We start from the raw sequence: 24,430 nt of genomic DNA, 5'->3' as shown, positions 1-24,430 counted from the left end.
ACTATTGCGCAACTTTTTTTTTTTTAACTTGGACCAAAAACTATTTGTAGTGAGTTATATTTATTTTTAGGTTACATTTTGTGTCCAAAGACTTAACATCAGGACTAATGATTGTTAGGAAATATCATAAAAATATGTGTGTAAGGAATGTGAGTAGATTTTATCAATCTTATTCAAACAATGTATTTTACAATTATATCTAAAATGTATAATATGTTTTTATTATATATATTTATTTCAGAGGTTAATTTGATTATTGACCATGTACCGTTCTAATCCATGGAAATAATAATTATATTAAAACAGCACAAATAGATAATACATTTTTTTTTTTTTTATTCAGTCTCTATCTACACCCCTTAACATGTTTTTCATGTTTCATGTTTATGGTGGACCATTGTCTTATAGGCTATCAATTGATTTACATCATGCTTCTAATTAAACAAAAAAAAAATTATTATTATTATTTTTTTTAAACGCATTGTATGGACTTTCATAGATCCTGAATATTACCCTTCTCTCACCTTTCCCAGCCATTTTCCCCCAGCATACTATTTTGCTCTTCCATCATTAATGCCAATAATAAGATAAATTAAGAAATAAATCCACCTCCTGTTAGTTTCCACAGGAAAGCACATGAGACAGAATGATTAAGTGTTTGATTCAAACGTGCAGTGATTAAGCCTGAAGCATGCAACTTTTTCTTTGCCCCCCCGCCAGTCTAAGAAGTTCAGATTACTGGAGGATTAAAACCCAGTGGACCTGCTGGCCTCCTAAATTCATCCTTCAAATATCCCAGGAATTCTGAGATCCTTTCTGATGTTTGGAATGGTTGGACCCTGTGGAGGCGCTGTTTAGCACCTCCCTTATGAGCAGGTTGTTAGGTAAGAGCAGGACAGGGAGTTAAACACTGTCCTCCTCCAGGTAGGGGAGCAAGTGGCAGAAACCAGGATTAATCACACCACATTATAGGTCCTTTATAAGAATTAGGAGGAAACGGAGTGGGATATTTTCTTATTTTTTTTCCATTTAAAGTCTAAAGGAGGAGGGAACTGTTCTGCTTCATTTGACTGAACCTTTTTTTTCCGACTTTGGCACAAAGGAGGATCTGTGCGCCCGGCTGCAGATAGATAACTGCGCGCAGGTAACATGAAACTGAAGCGTCTGACCAATGAGGTTCTTTGAGAAAGGAAAAAAAAGCTTTGCATAAAATATCAACTGAAAGAGCAGCTTAGGCTGTAGTCTGACGGTGTATTTCAGTTCTTTATGTTTGCTTTTTTTTTGCTCTTTTTTTTTTTTAAATCTGGATGCTCTTTTCTGCTGAAAAGTGAGGAGGAAGCTGCCAATAATAGAAGGATCACCCTGCTCCATGTCCCCAACTTCCACCATCCAGATCAAAACAGGTAGCTGCTTAATTTATTCAACAGATCTTCAAAGTATTACTGTAAACTTTGTATTTTCAAGTGGTATTAAAATTACAAACTATTTCCTATTAATAGCTTCTTATTTTCAAAACACTGTGAGCTGTTAGATGATGATTCAGCAGCAGGATGAATGTGAGTCAGTGTTGTGGTATCAGCTGCCTGACGCAGCCACACAATACATGGTGTCTGACTGAACGAACAAGGACATTTCCTCCACTTTAATAATAATAATAATAATATTGTGTTGCAGCTCTTAAAAGGAGGCGCTGAATTCTCCCAGTGAGAGGTGGAAGAGGTGAAATGGACCCAAGCTGATGCCCGGTTAGCCCAATCCGCCCTCAGTTGGCCCTGCAGAGATGGCAGCCTTTCCTGAGGTGCTGCCTTTACCTGAAGCCGTGGTTGGGAGCGTTTTACTGCTGGTGCTGAGCAGTAATCCAGTGTGGGGTGAGTAAGCAGCCATTCTCAACACTCCCATACAAATGAGCTATCCATCTGACCACACCTTGACATACGCAATCATACCTTTAAATCTTTCCCAAAAGCATCTCTGGAGATCAAAGCCGATCCATGTAAAGGCTTGTCAGCATTTTCTAAGAATAGTGGATTTAAAGACACAGCTTGTTTCAAAAAGGTATTTAAACCCAATTGAATCCTACATGCAGAACCAAATCTGTTTTGCAGTGTCCCTCCTCTGACCCCTGGCTGTTATCAAGTTGTACTTTCGTCCTTAGAGAATCTCACTCTTTGCCGTTTAGTGAATGATTTACTCAGGATACCTTCGGAACAGGTTTCAGTTTTCAAAACAAAACTTTCCTTTTTAACACGGCTCTTTAGTATGCCGAACACAAACAAAACAGGCACATTAGAGTTGTTTTCCCTCTTTATTGTTCAAACTGGTTGACTCTGTTTTCCCATTTTTCTCATCTTGCTGCTTATTTGCTCTGCCGGTGTAGAAGTTACAATGAAGCTTAATGTGGTAAGTGAGCGGTCACATGGCTGGATGAGGATCAAATGGCTGATAAGCAGCACCTAACTGGAGGAGTATCTGGAATGCTGGTTGCTCGAGAGTGGGCAGTAGTTACAAAAATAGCTTTAGATTTGGTTTCATTGTCCTGATCTGTGAACCTTGGTAAAGATATGATTGTAAAATGAGAGGGAATTAGTTTAAATTGATTGATCTTTTTATTGTGTTTTTAGTTCTAAAAAATAGAATCAAAACTATTATAGTCAATAAACAAATCAGTCAACTAGAACTATCTAAGAAAAAAACATGAAATAGAAAAAAAAAAGAAAGGACAGGCTTAGAAAACTTTGGACTCAGGCCTCAGCTAAAGTTAATAGGAAAATAACTATGGAAATTTATCAAGAGAAAAATTTTTTAAAAATGAAATAAGATAGGAGATTTCATGTCACGCTAATCAGCTGTCATAGGTCCTGGCAAACGGGAATTATAGCCTCAGTTCTAAGCTATAAGAAGTGGCACCAGGTGTGGTCTGCTGCTGCTGTGGTCCAGCTGTTGTGCCTTTAAAGTTGATATTTCATGTGTTGAACTATAAGGGTCGTTATTGGAGCCACAGCCACCTTTTAATCACCTCGCAGTAGTCTGTCCATTCTCCTCCCATCCCTGACATAAACAAGGCATTTATTTTTTTCAAACAACTTCTGCTTACTGGATATTTCCATTTCTTTTTACTATTATCTGTAAACATGGGGAGATCAGCCGTTTCTAATGATAAACAGATAACTGGTTGTCCAGCACCAATAATCATGCCTTCTTAAAGTCCTGAAACATCCTTCTTCCTCTTTCAGACTTTCACACTTTGTTTTAACAAGCTCACAACCAGCTCTGCCCAATGAAGAGGCTCAAGACCATAGATTAACAATTTTTTTACCTATTCATTCTTTTCTTTATAATGGATCTACAAAAAAAAAAAAAAAAATGATACAACTAGGGCTGAAACAGTTGATTGGATTAAGAGTGATTAATCGATTATTCAAATAATCATCAATTAATTTAGTAATTGATGAATCGTTAACTGGAGTACAGAGACTATAAAACATGCCTTTAGTTGAAAGAGCGACCCAACTGGAGCAGCAATTTTACCAAAATTGTAAAAAATTATATAAACATTTTCCATTTAAGACAAAAAGACATTTGTGTCCTTTAATATGCTCTATCCAGAACTCCTCAAGTGGAAAAATGTTAGTTTTATCTGGTTTAATTTCATAAAAAGTCTTCTTTAAGGAATCTCTGGCTATCCGGTTTATAATCGATTAATCAGAAAAATAATCAACAGATGAATTGATTTGAAAAATAATTGTTAGTTGCAGCCCTAGATAAAACTGAATTTAGAGTTAATACCTTTGTTACTTTATTGTAAACGCAACGTTAAACTTGTTGAGTAATCCTGTGGAAAGGTTTCCTGTGGAAACCTTAATGATTGTTTACCTAAGAAGTTAAATTATTGAATTGCTGAATAAAATAGCACAGAGCATTATTTCATGTTAACCTCCAACAGTTAAAAAAAACAAAAAGCAACAAAAAAAAAAAAAAACAACTAAACCCACCATGATCATTTATATACTGCATTTTCTGCTTGCATACAGAATTTGGCTACAGGTTGAAAGACTGTGATCCTGATCTACTAAGATCCCAAATATGAAGCACTAAATTGCTTTAGCAAACAAAAAATGCACTGCAATTAGCGGGCATGTTGTGGGCGATCTACTAAGTTTCTGTGAACAATCGATAACAGATAGAAAAGGGAACCTGTCTGCTGCGATGAAATGAGGATTTTTATTTGCTATTTGCTTTCACCATTAAGAGTTTCTGAGACCAGAGCGAATTTAATTTGAGCCCCAAAGGCAGCTGCAATTTGCAAAAGCACTGAGCGCTGATGGCTGGTGGTCGCTATGTGGAGGAGATGCAGATGAGAAGAAAAAACACTTTAGCTATTTAAAAAAATAAAAAATAAACAATACAAATATCTAATAATAGAAAACTTGGAGGCACTAATATGCAGAAGAATTGCTGCAACCAGTCAGGGATCAGGGTCATCATTTTAAATTCAAAGTAACCAAGTTTTCTAGCTTAAAAGTACTTTTGAAAAACAAACAAAAATATTGGGTAGTTTACCAGCAGACATCTTAAAAATTCATTTTGAACATAATGACAAAACAGAAGCTCAAACCAGTGCCTGCTTACTAGATCAGCTTTGTTGAATCTATCAAGTTTCCATGTATCTTATTAGATCAGGACATGAATGGAGAAGAAAAATATGCCTGACAATCATTTTTAATCAGTTTTAATGTATTTATTTTCTTTACAGGAAATTCCACAGCTCCAACAACTTTTACCACTGTTAATAATGATACGGTAAGGAAACAGTTTTACAGCATCCTCCTCCATTAATATGATCTATGCTGAAGAAATGCGGAAAATAAATTAATCATGTGATTGCAGGAGGGCACCTGGAGGTAGAAAAAGTTGAAAAACACAGCACATGATTGTGAAAATTTTATCTGAGACAGTAGAATACAGAATGATCTGGTGTCACAGCTTTGGTTTGTAGAAAATAAAATACAGCCAAAGCATTTGTTTAACTTATAAGTTACCTTTGAAGCAAGTAAGTTGCTGTTTCTCAGGCCTTTAAATAAAACTCACACAGACTGACATACTGTACTGTTTTTGTTACAGCTGTTATCAATGATCCCCCTGGGGTTGAATAAAGGATCCTTTATATCTTATTTCTCTTCACCTCTCTTCAAAATAGGAAATGAAATAGAAGATTTAATTCAAGGAGGCGTCATGCAATATGATAATCTTGAGTGATACTACAAAATTTCACAGTATTTACATAAATAATTTCAAGAAAATGTTTTAAAAATTGTCCAATTGATGAGATTAAAGCAGTTTGGCAACCAACCAGTTTGCCAAATATGGTTTTCATAGAGCAGTCGGCTCTGTGCTTTATACAGCCAGAGGAAACTGAATAGAGCAAAGTTATTTCAAGATTTTTCAAACATCTTCACCATGGGCACCATAGGTGTGGAGCATGCTGTATGTTTAAGAAATGTTAGTAATTTCTGTTATTTATTAGCTACTTGTAACTGTTTAACTCCATCTAGGCTCAAGGACCAAACATTGCAGCCATCGTGGCCCCGACAGTTACCCTGGGAGTTCTTGCCATCGTTCTGGCTATTCTCGGCTGGCTGTTCTTTGTGGTGAAGAAGAAAAGACAGACTGAAGGGACGTATCGACCGAGCGCCGAGGAACAGTCTGGCACTCGCAGCGTGGCTGCACCAGATGCCTTAAAGCTACCAAAGGAGGAAAGACTCATTTGAGATTTGTGCGAAATACCAAAAAGGACAAAAAGCTGCAAACACTTCCATCTTAAGACTGATAAGCTGAGGAATAACTCCTGGTACGAGATAGGACGGGGAGTGAGTGATGCATGATGCATGAACGTATTGCTTCCTTATTTTTAACAAGCCTTAAATTGTTCCTGCCCAGCACACCACACAGGAGCGCTGGATGATTTTTAGAATGGGAATACAGGGCAATTATACATTTCACTCAACTCTGAATGTTAAAAAGCACACTTCAAACTGCAGTATTTTATAGGCACTAACAAGTGTAGTTTAGATATGTTTTCTATATTTGTTTTAGTAGTTAATTCAAAATGTAGCCTTTAGTACACTTGATTAAGCGCATATGAAATCACTTGTTTAAATGTGCTGGTCTCTAACTTCAAACTCATTTTTTTGAGTTTTTTAAATTTGATTTAATTTTAATGAATACAACCAAAAATAATTTCATTTTAACATGAAACCTCTAGCTTTGATTTTCTCAAAGCATAAGCAGAAAGCTATGAGATGTTTACATTTTGAAGTATTCTCTGAGCAATCATTATTTAAGGTGGCATGCTTTAAACCTTAGATCAATTCATTTTAATCGAGCAGACATGTTCTACAGTGCCTTTGCATGTTTATTTATACTTTTACCAATTAAATAGTGAGATATTTGTACGTTTTATTTGTGTTATTAATCATTTAATCAAATATTGCCTTAAAGATGATGAAAATGTGGCTAATTATTAGCTGAAGTTCTGTTTCCTTTGGATTAATTAAAAAACAAATCAAAAGGAGCAGTTTTTATTGCCCTACTCACATGCAGGATGACAGAATAAGAACCATATCGATGTACTTGCACAAAAAGTCTCAAAACACTCGAATAGCCGTGCAGATAGGCCTTATCTGTAACCAGAATGTGAAAAGTGGACAAAAAGAGACATTGTTAGCTTATCTTATGAGAAACCAGCAGAAAGAAAGTCCTGTTCCCGTCTGCCAGTCAGTGTCCTAATTCATAAAAAACAGACTGAACTGTTGTGTTTCTGGGATTCAGTTTACACCACAGACCTCTGTGACGGAATGATGATTCAGTCGGATGAATGAATCGACTCAGATAACTCCAAATAAACGTGATACCGCTATCTTGTCATCAAAACACAATGCACTGATAATTCCTCGATGAGATCTCAGTAAAAACAGCTGATCTAAATAAAAGTAGGATATTTTGGGAAACGGTGGGTTCTGTTATATCTTGCATAAAACTAATGGAAAAATTATCATTACAGTAAAATGTGTAAGTGGAGTTGCGATCTGGGTCGCCTCAGGATGTAGGTGAACTGTCGTAACAGATGAAAACATCATTTTTGATTTTCACTAGATTATCCTGAAGAAGAATCTAGCTAAAAAAAATGTTAAGACAGCCTTGGAGTTGCTCGGTTGAACTCTGGTCTTAAATTCATGTAAGATGATGTCATGCGAGTCATGCTTCATCATTTCCTTGGATGATAATAATTAATGCATTAATTCGAACAGGCAAGATTTTAAGTTGAGTCGCTAAGAATTTCTATGGGCTGTAAAAGACTCATAGCAAATGCACAGTCAATTAATAAGAGTCTAACAATTCGCCCCAGTTTGAATTAAATCAAGGTTAGAATTAATTAAATATTAAAAAACTCTTTAGGGGTTTAAAATACAGAGTCCTTGAAATCTATTTAAAAACAAACCATACATAGAAAAGATCCCAGCTGTTTTTGCAATAGATTTAAACAGATTAAAAAAACTAAAAGATTGTACAAATCAATTACATTAATCCTTAGTAAGTGAATGTGTTCAAGCAGTTTTATATCTTTTACAGGTACAATACTGCAGAGAAATGTGTTTTATGTTAGGCAAGTATAGGCATATTTAAACTAAGCAAACTTTTCTTAAGGATGGTGAGAAATCAGAGCTAAGGCTAAGGCCTGCCCTGTAGTTTGAGGATTATTGAGCATTTCTCTTCTGCTACGCTGGAGAACCGTTCTACCAGGGGCCAAGGTGGGCCATCAGCTGTTAGAGTGACCAGGAACAGGGCTTGGCCTTCTCTGGGTGAACATGACTGGTGCTGGGAGAAGGGTCCAGTTCCCTCTCCTTATCTTTATTTTGACTTGTCTGTTAAAAGGACGCATGGAAGTTTGTTCCTAATCCAATCCATCAATTCATGTCGCCTAAACTGCGGTCAAGTTTGGAGGTGGAGGAATCATGATTTGTGCTTGTTTTAAAGACAATGGTAACTGAGTCAAGAATTAACCCCTAGATACTTAAGAGTAGCAATCATAGATCCATGTTTTCTTTTACAGTTCAAACTTGGCTTAAACCAGGTCAACCCAGGAAAATGATCTACAGAGTAGACAAGAAAGAAAAAACTCATACCATATTTGTAGTCCAGACTTCAACCCACATGAAATAATGTGGAAGTAAAACTACCGTGCATAGATTAAGTGAATCCAGTTTAGGCTTTTTGAGTTTTATTTTTTTGCAGTACATTTAGCTATTCTTGCATCCCCCTGCCCCGTGAGGTTGGATTTAAATAAATTTAGAAACCAGTGTAGGCAGAGTAATTTTCTTTTGTTCCTTCAATTAACTTGCAAACTGTCCACACCAAAATCACCACAAACAATTAATGGAATGCCTGAAAAGTACACAAAAGTACACTTGATAGGGTCCAGCCTACCATATAAAACCATTGTAATGAGGGACAGTAGCCGTGTGGTGGTAAAATATGGTTGCAAATTTGGAGGCACCACATATGTCCTGCTAACAAGGCGTAAAATTTCAAATCATTAGTGCATTACTGAACTTTTTGCATATTCCATATAGATTATGTACAGGCAATAACTTCTATACTAATGGTACCCCAAATAATTTCATCAATAATAAATAGAATATTTAAGTAATATTGTTAGAGTACATTCATTTTTGCATATAGTTCTGCAAATATTCCACTCCATTAGAATTAGATTGCAACACACATCTCTGAATTTATCTTGAAGATTGCCTACTTGTCTACCATTTATGATCTTCTGCATGAAGTAAAGTCATGAGTCACACAGAAGTGGACTTTAGATCCCATTCCTCCAATCTGACAATATTTGACTTTTTTTTTTCCCGATCTGAGCTTATGTTTTCAATGAATTCCAATTTAGACTAAATATCAAGAAATATTCAAATAGTACTAAAATACCTAGTAGATACTAATTATTACCTTTGAGCCCTTCAATAAATGTATAATGACTGTGACACATAAGTTTGAGATCACACTGAATGAACTGACGCATAAAACAGGCCTTTCAATGTGATTTTATTCAATTCTCCATTTTCCAGGCTTCACAGTTGAAATCACTTGCTTTTGGACATGGTAAGGCAATGACAGGACAAATGTATGGAGCTTGATAATCCAGTGCTTTCACAAAGAACAGAACTCTGTAACCAATTACATCACTAGTACCAGTTAACATCAACATCTAACACTAGAGTAATGACAATCTAGTTTGTTCAGAGTGGAGAACCTTTCAGTACCAGCAGGGGAGGGGTAAGAGGTAAAAGGTTGGGGTGTGTGAAATGAGGTATGGCAGCTGTATGCGTTGAGGTTATCTTATGCGACTTCCTCCTCTCCCTCCTCTTCGAACTCGCCCTCCTCAGCGGTGGCGTCCTGGTACTGTTGGTATTCAGACACCAGGTCGTTCATGTTGCTCTCAGCCTCAGTGAACTCCATTTCATCCATCCCTTCGCCTGTGTACCAGTGGAGGAAGGCCTTGCGGCGAAACATGGCGGTGAACTGCTCTGAGATGCGTTTGAACAGCTCCTGGATGGCTGTGCTGTTGCCAATGAAAGTGGCGGCCATCTTGAGGCCCCGCGGAGGGATGTCACAGACTGCGGTTTTCACGTTGTTGGGGATCCACTCCACGAAGTAGCTGCTGTTCTTGTTCTGCACGTTCAACATTTGCTCATCCACCTCTTTCATGGACATTCGGCCCCTGAAGACTGCGGCGACGGTGAGGTAGCGGCCGTGGCGCGGGTCGCAGGCGGCCATCATGTTCTTGGCGTCGAACATCTGCTGGGTGAGCTCAGGCACTGAGAGCGAACGGTACTGCTGGCTGCCTCTGCTGGTGAGGGGGGCGAACCCTGGCATGAAGAAGTGCAGACGGGGGAATGGCACCATGTTTACAGCTAGCTTACGGAGATCGGCGTTGAGTTGGCCAGGGAAACGCAGACAGGTGGTGACCCCGCTCATGGTAGCCGACACCAAGTGGTTGAGATCTCCGTAGGTTGGAGTGGTGAGTTTAAGCGTGCGGAAGCAGATGTCATAAAGGGCCTCATTGTCAATGCAGTATGTCTCGTCTGTGTTCTCTACCAGCTGGTGGACGGAGAGGGTGGCGTTGTAGGGCTCTACCACCGTGTCGGACACTTTGGGTGAAGGCACCACGCTGAAGGTGTTCATGATGCGATCGGGGTACTCCTCACGGATCTTGCTGATCAGCAGGGTGCCCATCCCAGAGCCGGTACCTCCGCCCAGCGAGTGAGTAAGCTGAAAGCCCTGGAGGCAATCGCAGCTTTCGGCCTCTTTCCGAACCACATCCAGGACAGAATCAACCAGCTCTGCTCCCTCTGTGTAGTGACCCTTAGCCCAGTTGTTTCCAGCTCCACTCTGACCTGTAGACCAGAACGTTCCACTTTATTTAAGTCACACTGAAGATAAAAAACAAAAAAAACTCCAACAAATTCCAATTACATACCAAACACAAAATTGTCCGGCCTGAAGATTTGCCCAAATGGACCAGATCTGACAGAATCCATCGTACCAGGTTCCAGATCCACCAGGATGGCACGGGGCACATACTTCCCACCTGAAAACAGGCAAAAATCTCTTAAACTATGAAATCACCACATTTTTTTCCTTTTTATTTTTCATCCAGCTGGCTCTGCAGCCTACCTGTGGCCTCATTATAGTAGACGCTGATCCTGTCTAGCTGCAGGTCGCTGTCTCCATGGTAGGTACCGGTGGGATCGATGCCGTGCTCATCGCTGATTACCTCCCAGAACTGTGGAGAAAAAGAGGCGTGGCGAGTCAATTCTGAGGGAAAACAACAAGCAGACTTCACATTCTCCTACTGCCATGAAATACATGCATAAACCAGGCAGCATTTTCAAAAATACAAGCTTATAAAAAGCAAATAGATTATAAAAAAAAAAAAAAAGAAAAACAAACAACCATCAAGCATATGATAGCCAAATGTCATTTTGGAGATTTTATAAATAAATTCCAACATATATTCAATGTTATATTAAAAGTATAACAATCTAATTATGATTGCTCAAGGCAGAAAGATTAGACTGAAAATGGTTTGATAGAAATAGGTCAGAAATGAGGGGGGGATGGGAGTCAGCTTCTTCATCAACAATAAGGTTTCACCACAAACGGTCTGCTTTTAATTAAACTTTGATGCAACATAAAGGATAATATATTTATAAATATTATTTTGAATGCATTTATGAGAAAATATAGTACATTTTATTTTTTTTATATAAAATAACAGTGGATGTTCTGCACTACATATCTTTCAGTCGGTTTGCAGATTAGTGCAAGTTGAATTTGACCCTTTCTGTGCAAAGCAACAATCTGATCGCGATATCTAACCGAACTCGGTTCCTTCTAGAAGATTCCGAGAGGATGGATTAGTGCCCGACGACGCATTTATGTGATCTTTCCACAATGCAAGGAAGAAAAAAAGAACATATAAGCGCTGCAAGAACTACCTTTGCTCCAATCTGGTTTCCGCACTGGCCGGCCTGCAGGTGCACAATTTCGCGCATTTTGACAGAGAGATAAAAGGATGGTCGAAGAGGAGCTGGGAATCTGAGCGGCCGAGAGAGACGTGATGCTGGGTCCCTGCTGCGCAGCTGCGGATGATTATTCTGCAGGATTTGATGCGCCGCCTTTAAGATTGTCTCTACTGGCCTGAATCGGTGGTGCAACCTGACGTCATCGCCATGGTAACCAAAAGACCGGAGGAGAGATGGGTGGGAGGAGCCTGGCCCCCGTGGAAATGGCGGATAGGGTGAGAGGGGGTATATGAAGGACCAACTCTGCCATATTTAAAAATAAATACAGAAATAAATAAATGCTCAATAAATGTATAAGCATACAATTAATTGCCAACAAAAAAGTGAGACATAAATGTATATAACTCTTAATTAGCTTCTTTATTTATTTGCCTTTGTAATATTTACCTTATTTATTTTTCTGTCCTTTATAATCTTCAACTTTATTTTTTAATTACTTATATTTTTAAGTATTTATTCATGTGCATGTTATTATATTTTTGTCTGTTTTATTCTTCCATTGTATTTTTTTACCTTAGTTATTTCTTCGCCGCTGTTTTTTTCTCTCTGCCCTTTTTACATTCCTCTATGCCCTTTTTACATTCCTCTATGCCCTTTTTACATTTCTCTATGCATTTCTATCTCATTATGCAAATGAGGAGGGGGTGTGTCCTAGAGAGTCAACTTCTGCTCATTGGTTGGCTTGGCGGTCCATCTTCTTAACTCACAGAGCTCAGAGTACTAAGTTAAATGTTCTCTTTTCTGTTGCTGTTGTTCAATAAAAGTACGTTTTAAGATCATTTGAGGCGAGAATATTATACTTTTAAGCATCACCATATGGCCCATTCACAGATTTAATGCGTAATTTAAAAGAAAATGTGACGAACTTGAGAGGACCGCGGCACCAGCGGAGCTCCGAAGCGGACGGCAGCCAGGTCCGACCACAGCCCATCTGCAGCGGCCCTCTCTCGGCATAGCCGTGTGTGAAGCGTGTTGGTTAGCATTTTACTACATCGGTCGAATCTACAGGAGGAGAGTGTGATGTCGAGTCTGAAGTCAGAACTTGAGTAGGGACTTTGCCAAACTTTGCCAAATACAACAAAAAATCGCCATCATAGCCTGGCTATAGACCTGGCTGCCGTCAGCTTCGGAGCTCCGCTGGTTGCCACGGTCCTCTCAAGTTCGTCACATTTTCTTTTAAATTACGCATTAAATCTGTGAATGGGCCATATGGTGATGCTTAAAAGTATAAGGTTCTCGCCTCAAATGATCTTAAAACGTACTTTTATTGAACAACAGCAACAGAAAAGAGAACATTTAACTTAGTACTCTGAGCTCTGTGAGTTAAGAAGATGGACCGCCAAGCCAACCAATGAGCAGAAGTTGACTCTCTAGGACACACCCCCTCCTCATTTGCATAATGACATAGAAATGCATAGAGAAATGTAAAATGGGCAGAGAGAAATAAACAGCGGCGAAGAAATAACTAAGGTAAAAAAAATACAAAGGAAGAATAAAACAGACAAAAATATAATAACATGCACATAAATAAATACTTAAAAATATAAGTAATTAAAAAATAAAGTTGAAGATTATAAAGGACAGAAAAATAAATAAGGTAAATATTACAAAGGCAAATAAATAAAGCAGCTAATTAAGAGTTATATACATTTATGTCTCACTTTTTTGTTGGCAATTAATTGTATGCTTATACATTTATTGAGCATTTATTTATTTCTGTATTTATTTTTAAATATGGCAGAGTTGGTCCTTCATAGGGGTATGCATCACTCCTCTAATAAATACTGACCCCAAACCAGAATGCAGGCATGAGGAGGAAGTCAAAATAACTGCTCATGTTTGGCATTTAATTAGATAAATGCATGCAGGCATTTATGAAGTTATGAATACAACACCCACGTTGAGCAAATCCAAAGAATAAAGACTTTAGAGGTGATATTTAATCTGCAGCTTTGTGGATGATGTGCAGCAAAGATCTGGGAATCATTTCACATTTCATATTGATGCCAAACATTTTCCTTCATCAATACAACATCTTAATTACACTTTGATGTACTGCACAAAATAAATGCATCCAAAGCATGAATGAAATTAGTTTATTTGTTTCTGTTGTTTTTGGTAAAATATAAGAACAGCTAAGAGAGTTAGGCCTGCGCAAGGTTTTCAAAAGGTCTGGGAAGCTATTGTTCTGAAGCTCTGTAAAAAGATGCGAGGACAAGTGGCTGCCTGAAGGCAAAGTATGTCATTATTTGAACTTAACCCTTTAAAGGAGATAAGTCTAAAATAAAATACACAGACAATCTGGTTTACCCGCACTTCCATTCTCTCTTTTAACACTTTCAAACCAAATGCTTCCTTTTTAAAAAAAATGTTTTCTTCCACCAACCTTTCTTTAGTTGCAGTTCTTTAAAAAAAAGATTAAAGAGAAATTAAACAGGAATGAACAATAGACTCTTAGTTTTAGATTAAAGTCTGAAATACACTGAATCTCAATCCTTTCTCCCAATTCATAGCTTATGTGACGTAAAAATGAAATGATGAATTATTTCAAAGATTTTTCTATCTTTAATTTGATCTTTATACTAAAAATAATACTGGAAATTAAAATGTTTTTTGAGCAAAAAAAAAAAAAAGGCAAGAAAATGCAGTAAATTAGCAGCATAATGACTCCCCATTACTAAGGGGTGGACCTGTTCTTTCGGTTTGCATGTTTTCTAAGCCTTAACAAGGCTTTGCTGGGCTACTTTAAAAAGCTTAGAAGTCAACGCTAATCCAGACATTTTGGATTGAAAAAGCTTCCTGGATGGGAAGTAAAACGTCTTGAAACTTGGAAAACTTGTTTGTCTTGTGGTCTTGTTTGTGGTTGTTTGTGTGGTTGTTTGTGGTTTGTTTTTTAACTTCTTGACCTTTTTTATAATGACTATGACCTCAATGACTGAGAATCTTCACCTGAAGGTATAAAGACCAAATTTCTTACTTAAAAAAAAAAAAAAAAAAACAAAACATGCAGGCCTGGCTAAAACATTCTAGAACTTTGTTCAGCAATGTCTTATGGTCTGATGAAATTCCAAAAGATTTGCAGGAAAACAACACTGCAGCTGCCTCTGTATATTTCCTACTTTCAAGAGTTCAAAATGTCACTTCCCTAAGGCTACGTTAACGTTAGTCAGTTTAATAACAGTCTCTAAATTCAACTATAGATTCAAATAGTTTCACCACTTTTACCTCTATGTCCTCTAATTTAATAATACTTTGCCAAAGGAAACTATTAAAGCCCCAGTTGTTTAAAGAAGTTTGTTGTTGTGCAGCTGTAAAGAATTGACATAGATGTCAGTGCTGAAATATTTAAATGTATGTCCTGAAAGACCACATTCCATCTTTCTAGGGAGTAACCTACCAGTTTTAAGTTCCCTTTTAGCTGACCAATGAGGGTTCATTTCCTGTATGCCAACGATTCTACATTCAGGGCTTTTCTCACACTGTTGCATAAATAATGTTACACCCACGGAAGCCATGCACAGGAAAACCAGGACCATTTGCTTTTTCTCATTAAGAACAATGGATCAGCTCGCAGTTACTGCACTCTAAGACTTCAGGAGGGCATTTGTGGTTACCGCTGATGGATGAACCAACCCTGATGAACTTCCTCTTTTAATTCGAGCATCTTTTATATATGTAAACTAACAATCATGTCTCTCCCAGAGGAAGATCTGACATGTCCAGTGTGCTTTGACATCTTCAGGGACCCCGTTCTGCTGTCCTGCAGCCACAGTTTCTGCAGGAGCTGCTTGAAGCAATGCTGGGACACGAGGGTACGGGAATGTCCTGTTTGCAGAAGGAAGGCTTCCAAATCCCCACCTCCGTCCAATTTGGCACTGAAAAATGTATGTGAGGCTCTCCAGCAGGTGAGGAGGCAAATCACCCAGGAGGAGCATTTAAGGTGCAGCTTGCATGGGGAGAAGTTGAAGCTCTTTTGTCTAAATGACGAACAGCCTATCTGTGTGGTGTGCCAAGGTTCCAAACTCCATAAAAATCATGACTGTTCCCCTGTTGAGGAGGCATTTCTGGACTGCAAGGTAAGAAAAATAACACTGCTCCTGGGCAGGGAAGGCTGAATGCTGTTCAACAAGTCAGTCTTGATTTGTATGTACAGATCAGAAAGAGACAAAAGCAAAAAAAACAAAAAAACAACAACAAAGTAATTGTCTACTGATTAGATATGCTTGACTTCCAGAACAAACTTGAGTTGTTTCTTAAAAGCTTGCAAAGCAAAATGGAAAGCCTAAAAATGTTGTACAGAACCTCTGCTGATATGTCCACATACATTAAGGTAATACATGGTGTAACAGAGGCAATAATTATTTGTATAATGAAGAAAACCCCATTAAAGCATGTTTTTGATTGTCTTCTGACAGTATCAGACACTGGAAACTCAAAGGAAGATAAAAAGTCAGTTTGAGCAGCTACATCAAGCCCTCCACGATGAAGAATCAGCAAGAACCGAAGCTGTAAAGAAGGAGGAAGAGGAGAGGATCACAGCAGTTAAAGAAAAAATGAATAAACTTTCAGCTGAAATGCTTTCTGTCACTGAGACAATGTCTGCCGTCGAAAAGCAACTGAAAGAAGATGATCTGAATCTGTTGAAGGTGTGTACTTTTTTGGTTAAAACATTAAAAACTGACTTACTTTTCATGTTTTCTCTTATTTTTCCCCCCAGAATTTTAAAGCCACTCAGGACAGGTTAGTTGCTAATATTTTTTAAATAATCAATTTATCTTACTCTTTATATTTTGATTATTGCTGTTTTTATCACAGGGATAGAGGATCAGTCGATGGTTTAGATGATATGTCCGGCTTACTGATAGATGTGACTAAACATCTCTCCAACTTGAAATACAGAGTACTGGAGAAAATATTGGACAATGTTGGCTACAGTAAGTGGGCTATATTTATCACCTATTATAAAAGAACTATCCACCCTAAACGATTGTTACCAAGTCATTATCAATCTATGGAAAAACTCCTGCTTTTTAGGTCCTGTAATTTTAGACCCGAGCACAGCACACCCATGCCTCATCCTATCTGAAGACCTCACTTCCCTCCACTACTCAAAGCAGCCCAGTTGTTGCCATGACAACCCTGAGCGCTTCCATGTGAGTGCAGAGGTGGTAGGCATGTCCTCGCTCGGCTCAGGAAGCCACCACTGGATTGTGGAAACAGGAAGTAATAAAGACTGGCTCCTGGGTGTGGCCTCATTGTCTGCGCCGAGGAACACTGAAGTTGCAGCTCGGCCTGAAAACGGCTTTTGGACTATATGCTTCCGGGAGGGAGAGCTCAGGGCAATGAGCTCGCCGCCCACCCTGCTTACTGTTAAGAGTAAGCCAGAGCAGGTCAAAGTCCAGCTGGATTGCAGCAAGGGAACGGTTTCATTTTCTGACCCTGTGGACCATTCTCTACTGTATGAATTTACACAGACGTTCACAGAGCCTTTATTACCATATTTCTATACACAGAGCACTAAACCTCTGAGAATAATGCCAGAGAAGGTAATCATCACGGTGCTGCAGCAGTAATAGTTTCCCTGATCTGGCAGAACCACGTTTCTAAAGGTCTGCCTTCATGCTTCAGGGGCCCCGATTCAAATCCTGCACATTTAAGCACAAAACCCTCAATGTTTTGGATCCTACAAAACCTCTCCTCTCAAATCTAACAAATTTTGATAAAAAAAAAAAAAAAAAAAACGTTTAGTCATGCGGGAAAATAAAAGTATTAAATTATAATGATTAATGGCAAATATGCAATCATAACTGTCTTTACAGAATTATGGAGTTATGGGATTTCTGTTGAGTACTGCACAGTTTTGCTTTTAGCTTGAGGGACAGATTTGGCCTTGAAGATAATAAGGTGCACTGATCTAGTTTAAACTGGCTTGAGCTGCTGAAGCAGAGAATAACAAACTCCCTTTATTGTGCCAGGATGTTTTATGATATATATGGAGGTTTTGGTTTGAGGGAGGTTCCAGCTCTCTTAAGGTGTTTATGGCAAAGGCTGATCGGGGGGTAGGGAGAGTGTATCTTTAAAGTGGATGAGGTAAATGCATTGCCATTACCAATAAATTATTGAATTTTAACTCTGACTTCTGTTTAATTGTGAATTTCTTCTCTCTGCCAATCAATTTCCGTAAAAGTTTAAAAAACAATCCACTGGACTTGGTTTCCAAGATTTGAAGACGTTTTGCTACCTCTCCAGGAAGCTTTCTCAATTCAAATGTCTGACATTTGAATGTCTATGACCTGGATTACTGAGAATCTTCATCAGCCAATCAATGAATCATGGGGAGGTGTTGCAACAGAAACCCTTGTTATTGACTTCAACAGGCACCACCCTACCAAATAAATGCCAGCAGGACTAAGTAATTATTCAATTATCCTAAAGTAGTCTATTTTACAAAAACAAACATGTTTCATTGAAAATAGAAGACTTTTAAATAATGTAAAATCATTTGCCCCCTAAGAGCGCCCCTAATTCATTACTTAGTGGAACAACCTTTTGCTATCATCACACCTGCTGAAAGCCAAACCTTCAACCAACACCTTTTGTTTTCTAACCAGATTCCTTAAGCCTGTGGAATAAAACCATCCCCACAGCATGATGCTGCCACCGTGATCTACCTAGAGGATTGTGTGGTTGTGCAGTGTTACTTTTCTGCAACATGCAGCCACACCACTGTCTTCCAAAGGTTTTCCTTCTCAACAGTGGAACTTGTTTTGCACATACTTTTATTTAGTGGTATCCAAATAAAGGCGGCTGATTACAAATCCACACACCAGTTAAAGCATCAAGGTTCTTCTCTCAGCTGAGATGATAAACCACAAAGTTCTGGTTAAAGAGAGCTTTCTCAACAGTTATTTGACACTGCAATCTGGGCCATTGAACTCTGCGGAGCATCAAAGAATGTATTTAAAACTTTTGCATTTGCAAATGCTTTGATATCAGTTTATGATCTATGTCTTGAAATGGCTTTATAAATACAAATTTAAATATGAATCTATTTTACATGGCTTTTAAGGCCCTGTATAATAGAGCTTATACTTAACCGATGAAAGTCATATGAGTTAGTTGTTAAACATCTAAAAGCTTGAAAATCTTTGTTGGGTAGTTGTAAACATTTATATTATTTTATATTTAATCAAACAACTTTTGGGCTGTTAGCACATACCCCACTCTCTGTGTTTACTATTCCATCCACGTTCATCTTATCTCATGGTTTTAAACAACATTCTAGTTAATACATCTTGGAATAATGGTTGTCCATGTTTGTTTTATCTCTGTGCAAGTGCAAGCTCTACTGACTAAAATTAAACTGAAGGTCAGTTTAAGAAAGAAAAGGCAGCACAAATGATTAAATATGAATGAATATGAATTGGTGTTTAGACCAGTGATCTAAGACCTGCAGCTCTATGGTTGCAAATGGATTTTTAGTTTTTAAAATAGATACACTTGAACCTGGATAGGTCAATATTTTATAAATAATAATAATAAATAAAAAAAATCTAAGTGCTATAGTTTTAGTGTGCATAATTTTAGATATTTTTTGATGGAGCAAATAATATTCTAAATGCAATTTAAAAAATACAACCATAGATTAAGCCATATCCAAATCAATTTATATATATATATATATATATAAAAAGATAATATAATATAATTAAATACATAAATGTATAAATAAAAATGAACAAAAATAAATCCTTAATGAATGCTCACATTACTAACAGTATATTTTTATGGAAAGTACTATACAATGAGGCGCAGATACATTTAGCTGAACAATCAAGGTTAAATTAACTGTTTTATAAGCATCATGTCAATGATCAGTTTTGCAGTACATAGTTTATTTTTTTAGACAGAAGATGTCGCCAAATTCAAACAATTTACTTCATCTCCGATTACATTAGATATAATTTTAAAGTCGTTAGAAAAACCATCTGTAATTGCTAAAATAATACTATTGTTATAATTACACGTTTTACAGATATATGAACATGCTTTTTTCCCTTTTGCATGAAAACACAATTTAAACCATAGACATTTTCACAAAGAAAAAATTTAAAATTTTTTCTTCATAATATAATATTCTGCACTTAAAATAAGGTAACAAGGTAATCATGCTAATCTAACTAGATGTTGCTTGTGCAGAGGTGTTTTTATTTATTTCTGGGGTGAAGCAGGAAGTGAACTTCTTAATACAAGAATCAGGGAGGAAAGGAAGCTTATCCAGACGGGACAGATAAACAAGTGGTTGGATAGTGCTGCTAATGTTCAGAAAAGCAAAGCCCACAGGCTGCACATAGCAACGAAACACATCAGGTGTGTAATGGTCTTCAAATGGGAAAAGTGCAACAAGTGGTAAATAGTTGAACACAATAATACAGAGGATGGACAGCACCATCTTGAAAGCCTTCTTCTTCATTGGATGAATGTCATCCTTCCCAGCACCACGGGATTTCTTCAGTACCCATAAGATGCTTGCATTACACACCACCATCCAGGCAAAAGCTGCGAGGACTTCCCCAGTGAACACCTTCTCAAAGTTGGGCAGACCGCCCACCATCTTAGCTGTAGAGTAAGCAAAGGTGAGGCAGAGTACGACCATGGTGAGGCTTATCCTGTACTTGATCGGTTTCAGCTGCCCAAACGTGATTGGAAAAAGCACTGCTATAAATCGATCCAAGCAGATACATGAGAGAAACAGGGGGCCACTGGTATCTTTTACACCAAAGGAAAACTTAATAGCTTCCCACACCTCTTTGCTATGCCAGACGTAAAGGTTTAAGAAGCTGAGTGGGGTCATGCTGCCAAAGTAGACATCCATGAAGGCCAAACAGCCCAGGTACAAGTCTGAAGTGGAGGGTTCTTTGCGATTGTGTATAAGAATCGCAATAACAAGCAGATTTGCAGGGATTCCTATAATTACATTGATGCTCTGTAAGGTAAGGTCAAACAGAATTGCCTCGAAGTATTTCTCGCAGCCATCGAACACGCTGAAGGATTTGAGAGAGGTGTTAAAACGAACTGTGGTGTTGAGGGGGAGTTGTGCAGGAACAGAGGTCGAGTTCAGTGCAAAGGTGCTGTCCATGTTCATCAGTATAAACAATTAATCTGAAAGGAAAGAAGGGACAGAAGCCATGATCGTTGTTCACTTATTATAGCAACAGAAAAAGACGACAATATTTCCTCAAAAGCCGGAATTTGTTATACTTTATATACTTTTTTTTATTTTCTACACCATTTATTAGCTGAACAAAACTCCAAACTGTCATATCAAACATGTTGTTCTTTTTCAGCCCCTTGGGTTAGGCTCTCTGAGAAGTTGAATCTCAGCAGGAACAAAGTGGCTGCAGGGGCAGCTGTCAAACAGTAAAAACATGTTAGAAAAACCAACAGGACCTCTCCTCAGGCTGTTATCTTGTTATTGTGTCTGTGTGGGCTCTCCTCTGGGAAACGTGAGTCCCAGAACGAGTGGAGGTCTAAAACACTTAAGAGACTCCTTCTACTGGCACCACCCTTTCATAGGAGAATAAAAGAGCACCAACTCTTGGATTAAACCAGCAAAGGTCATACTTTACGGACAGACAATAGACGATCTTGGATAAAGGTCAGATGCCAAATCCTATTGTTTCTAAAGCTATTTCTGAAGAAGGGCTGGTAAAATGAGAAATAAATCAAATAGGTCTGAATCGATGAAAAGATTTTACATATGAGCTCCAAGCTTTGGCCTCATTTTCTATCTTTTCCTATAATAAAGACGACAGGCTTCTCTGCAGATTTCCGTTGAAGCTTCAAAACTGCTGAATCTCTGATTAGCTGCTTTGCACACAGAATGAAAATGAGACTCTGAAGTCGTTACACCTGAGCTGCCTTCAGTCATGGACTTTTTAGACGAGAGTGGGTGATGCTGGCCATCAGGGGGACTGTTCTGGTTGACTGTAAACCTTTTTAAGCCTTGGTCCCTCTGCGGATGGTGTATCCAACCTTCCTCTGCTACAAGCCTCACCTCAGGCAGGTCACTCTCCTATGGGACTAATCAAACTAGGTGAAGCTTTTAATAAATAAGCTTTTCCTCTGAGATTGCAGATTTAGTTTTAACTTTGTTTCTTCAAGCATATATTTTGGAATTCAAATGAACAAACACAATCTTATGAAGTAATATTTCGGATTTGAAAACGTAGAAAACACAAGTCGACAGGAAAGTAGCTTAAGTCATCTGCATGTAGTTAAATTACTCCCATGCTGGACATATAAGGGGTAGTAAAAGGTATTCAAAATGTATTAAATTAATTAATTATATGCAACATTAATGTAGTTGTCTTTAAAATTTTGCTCTACAATGAGAATGGCTATACGCATATATCATCCTAAACAGGTTAATACTAATAATCGCTAAAAATGGCTTAGAAGAGAAATAAAAGTTTAAATTCATATCAGGTTAAAAAAAGCAGCGTTTTTGGTTTGTGAGAAAACCCAACAACCTTTATTTATTTTATTTTTTTCAATGTCTGATAAAGGTAACTTTACTCAATGTAAATTTTTATAAATAAATAAAAAAATCTTTAGTTTAGCGTTTAGAATAATTCAGATAGGCTTTCCAAGCCTGAACCAAATTTCGTTTTAGTACATTTTTTATGTTAATCTTTGATAAAAGATTATTTAACACGATTCAAATAAAATATATGTACAGAGTTCTTACATTATTAATTTTATACTCACCCCTCTGCTATGTTCTACTGTCCTGAGCCCTGCGATTGACAGAGGGTGTCGTTTAGGGCGTTCATTTATTTGTTGTCTGGAGTGTCGTCAGTTTGACGCCAACCAGGGAGGGAGGAACATTTATATATGAAAGAGAAAATACTGACTTTTTCAATCCAATGCTTTCTATTTTTTTAATTGTAGAAGCTTTTTTATGTCTTAATTAAAGGTTCCTTTAAAAGTGCACTGAGAAATCATAATTTTACAATTTTGCATAAAATTCTTCCACAAGCAGATGTTGAAATCTCTGTGTGTTAATTTAACCTATTAAATGTTTTTCTCCTAATTGTTTTCTGATGTTTGCTGTTGAGGTCGTGATAAATATACATGCTTCCCCCATTGTTCCTTCAATTTGTGTTTGAACATTTACAATAAAGATGAGGACACAACAAAGCTCAGGATTTCACAGGCCAGCAAATAACAAAATCTGTTTCTTTCACCATGCTCCCCTCCCCTCTATTACTAGAGTCATTAAGTTCAAATGCACATATGGTTGCAGAACGTCGCGACATCCCTTTCTAACATCCAAAAGAGGATGTGGGGCCTTAAGAAAAACAGGTCAAGGAGGACGTCTCTGCAGTGTCCATTAAGGAATGGTAAAAAAAAGGAATTGGAGATTTGTGTGTCAGTGAGTATTAGAAGTGATTGTTTCAAAGAGTGGTTAATTACATTTGAGGCGCCGTGTAGGTAAGCAGTACCCAATGTTCTGTTCCCATGTGGGCAGATAAGACAAAACCCATGATGATTGTTGCACTAATGTGTAAATCACACCAGAGAGATGTACAGAAACCAGTGGGTTGGTTGTACTGGCTCTTTTAAGCCTGAGGGGGCAGTAGTGTACTGTATTTTACGGCCATTTTATAGAATAGAAGAGAAAATCCCTTTATGTCCCACAATGGGGAAATTGTTTTTTACAGCAGCAAAAAGATTATAGAAAGAACTGTCAAACAAATGTGGACCTTTGAAAAATTTATAAGAATAACATAGTCAAGAGTTAAAAGAGTTAAATGAAGAAGTGTTTTAATAATATAAATACTGTGCACCTGGGGAATAAATAACCAATTTACAGCTATGGACATTTTTAGAGTAATGGATATTTGAAAATAGCAGCAACATCAGAGATGTGCAAAAGGACAGCAGCATGTTATTTATCTGACTAAGATAGAAACTGTATGTAGGTTGTTGGGAGCAGTGGTGGTTATAAAGACTTACAGCTGCTGGGAGGAAGGATGTGTGATAACGCTCCCTGGTGCATTTAGGGCGCAGCAGTCTGTCACTGAAGGAGCTGTCCAGTTCTGCAACAGCTACATGCATGGGGTGGGAAAAAGAGATGTCTATTTAGTTAGAGTCTGCAGGGCATCCAATCAATTATAACTGAAAAGAACTTTTGAAAATGATTAAATATTTAATTGCTATGCATAGTTTATGATATTTATATATTTGTTTTGGATTTAGAAAAAGTGATCTGGCTGTTTTAAGGCAGGCATTGTTTTATTGAAAGGAACAAAGAAATACAATCTACAAAATTTTAGGCAATAAAAAAAAATAAAGCTATAATTATCAATGTTCTGCTCAAATCTGGTCAAATTCTAAATCCATTTTCCTTTTTCTCTGCCCTCTGATAATTTCTACAATAATTTGTCGAACATTTTTTCCACTTTTCCGCTTGGTGTTCTTCCATCTGTCATTTTCAAATTTAAATGTTTACCCAATATTTTTCTAGCCTCACCAACAGCATCAGTGCTGCCAAGTTATCTGTGAAGTTATATAATTATATGTCAAAAGATTTGAATGAATAAATGCAAAAAGAAAAATATAATTACAACACATGATCAGAAAATCAAATATTTTAGATTAAACTTCAATCAATCTGTAATTCAAGTCATAGTGGGACATATCTTATACAAATAAAAAGACTTATGTTTGTCTTTGCCTTGTCCCAGATGTATAAATGTTTTCCTTAATTT

General features: G+C 37.6%; 4 protein-coding genes across 6 annotated transcripts; 2 read left to right on the top strand and 2 right to left on the bottom strand.

Annotated features, from left to right (window-relative positions):
• Positions 1-875: 875 nt before the first annotated feature.
• Positions 876-6,930, top strand: crb3a (crumbs homolog 3a). 2 transcript variants are annotated; one of them, XM_038302575.1, is made up of 5 exons: positions 876-1,144; positions 1,329-1,403; positions 1,685-1,868; positions 4,754-4,800; positions 5,553-6,930. In XM_038302575.1, exons 3-5 carry the CDS (start codon positions 1,781-1,783, stop codon positions 5,766-5,768), a joined length of 351 nt encoding a protein of 116 aa, XP_038158503.1. In that variant the 5' UTR covers positions 876-1,144; positions 1,329-1,403; positions 1,685-1,780; the 3' UTR covers positions 5,769-6,930. The 2 variants fall into 2 exon arrangements, with proteins under 2 accessions (XP_038158503.1, XP_038158502.1); XM_038302574.1 differs by having other exon boundaries at positions 877-1,144; positions 1,675-1,868.
• Positions 6,931-9,094: 2,164 nt separating this feature from the next.
• On the bottom strand, positions 9,095-11,726 carry tubb4bl (tubulin, beta 4B class IVb-like). Its single transcript, XM_038302573.1, has 4 exons — positions 11,568-11,726; positions 10,744-10,852; positions 10,547-10,657; positions 9,095-10,463 (listed from the first exon to the last, which is right to left on the bottom strand). Exons 1-4 carry the CDS (start codon positions 11,622-11,624, stop codon positions 9,406-9,408), a joined length of 1,335 nt encoding a protein of 444 aa, XP_038158501.1. The 5' UTR covers positions 11,625-11,726; the 3' UTR covers positions 9,095-9,405.
• Positions 11,727-15,130: 3,404 nt separating this feature from the next.
• LOC119794835 (nuclear factor 7, brain) lies at positions 15,131-17,784 on the top strand. 2 transcript variants are annotated; one of them, XM_038302543.1, is made up of 6 exons: positions 15,131-15,730; positions 15,889-15,984; positions 16,070-16,300; positions 16,372-16,394; positions 16,470-16,588; positions 16,689-17,784. In XM_038302543.1, exons 1-6 carry the CDS (start codon positions 15,344-15,346, stop codon positions 17,225-17,227), a joined length of 1,395 nt encoding a protein of 464 aa, XP_038158471.1. In that variant the 5' UTR covers positions 15,131-15,343; the 3' UTR covers positions 17,228-17,784. The 2 variants fall into 2 exon arrangements, with proteins under 2 accessions (XP_038158471.1, XP_038158472.1); XM_038302544.1 differs by lacking the exon at positions 15,889-15,984.
• A 1,931-nt stretch (positions 17,785-19,715) lies between these two features.
• On the bottom strand, positions 19,716-20,810 carry LOC119794837 (G-protein coupled receptor 183-like). Its single transcript, XM_038302545.1, has one exon. It carries the CDS (start codon positions 20,797-20,799, stop codon positions 19,831-19,833), a length of 969 nt encoding a protein of 322 aa, XP_038158473.1. The 5' UTR covers positions 20,800-20,810; the 3' UTR covers positions 19,716-19,830.
• Positions 20,811-24,430: the final 3,620 nt, after the last annotated feature.

The sequence above is a fragment of the Cyprinodon tularosa genome, unplaced genomic scaffold (assembly GCF_016077235.1).
Source record: "Cyprinodon tularosa strain WSP-4 unplaced genomic scaffold, ASM1607723v1 ctg495, whole genome shotgun sequence".
Taxonomy (NCBI): domain Eukaryota; kingdom Metazoa; phylum Chordata; class Actinopteri; order Cyprinodontiformes; family Cyprinodontidae; genus Cyprinodon; species Cyprinodon tularosa.
Note: the sequence above shows the minus strand (reverse complement) of the source record. Positions and strands in the feature narration are given on the sequence as shown.

What these genes read in the sequence shown, in the direction of transcription:
- crb3a (XM_038302575.1), top strand. Translation starts at nt 1,781, where the DNA reads ATGGCAGCCTTTCCTGAGGTGCTGCCTTTACCTGAAGCCGTGGTTGGG. An exon ending in GAGCAGTAATCCAGTGTGGG is followed by an intron (nt 1,869 to 4,753) that starts GTGAGTAAGCAG and finishes TTTTCTTTACAG; the next exon opens with GAAATTCCACAGCTCCAACA. An exon ending in CCACTGTTAATAATGATACG is followed by an intron (nt 4,801 to 5,552) that starts GTAAGGAAACAG and finishes AACTCCATCTAG; the next exon opens with GCTCAAGGACCAAACATTGC.
- LOC119794837 (XM_038302545.1), bottom strand. Translation starts at nt 20,799, where the DNA reads ATGAACATGGACAGCACCTTTGCACTGAACTCGACCTCTGTTCCTGCA.
- LOC119794835 (XM_038302543.1), top strand. Translation starts at nt 15,344, where the DNA reads ATGTCTCTCCCAGAGGAAGATCTGACATGTCCAGTGTGCTTTGACATC. An exon ending in ATGATCTGAATCTGTTGAAG is followed by an intron (nt 16,301 to 16,371) that starts GTGTGTACTTTT and finishes TTTTCCCCCCAG; the next exon opens with AATTTTAAAGCCACTCAGGA. An exon ending in TTTAAAGCCACTCAGGACAG is followed by an intron (nt 16,395 to 16,469) that starts GTTAGTTGCTAA and finishes TTTTTATCACAG; the next exon opens with GGATAGAGGATCAGTCGATG.
- tubb4bl (XM_038302573.1), bottom strand. Translation starts at nt 11,624, where the DNA reads ATGCGCGAAATTGTGCACCTGCAGGCCGGCCAGTGCGGAAACCAGATT. An exon ending in GAAACCAGATTGGAGCAAAG is followed by an intron (nt 10,853 to 11,567) that starts GTAGTTCTTGCA and finishes TTTTCTCCACAG; the next exon opens with TTCTGGGAGGTAATCAGCGA. An exon ending in CTACTATAATGAGGCCACAG is followed by an intron (nt 10,658 to 10,743) that starts GTAGGCTGCAGA and finishes GCCTGTTTTCAG; the next exon opens with GTGGGAAGTATGTGCCCCGT.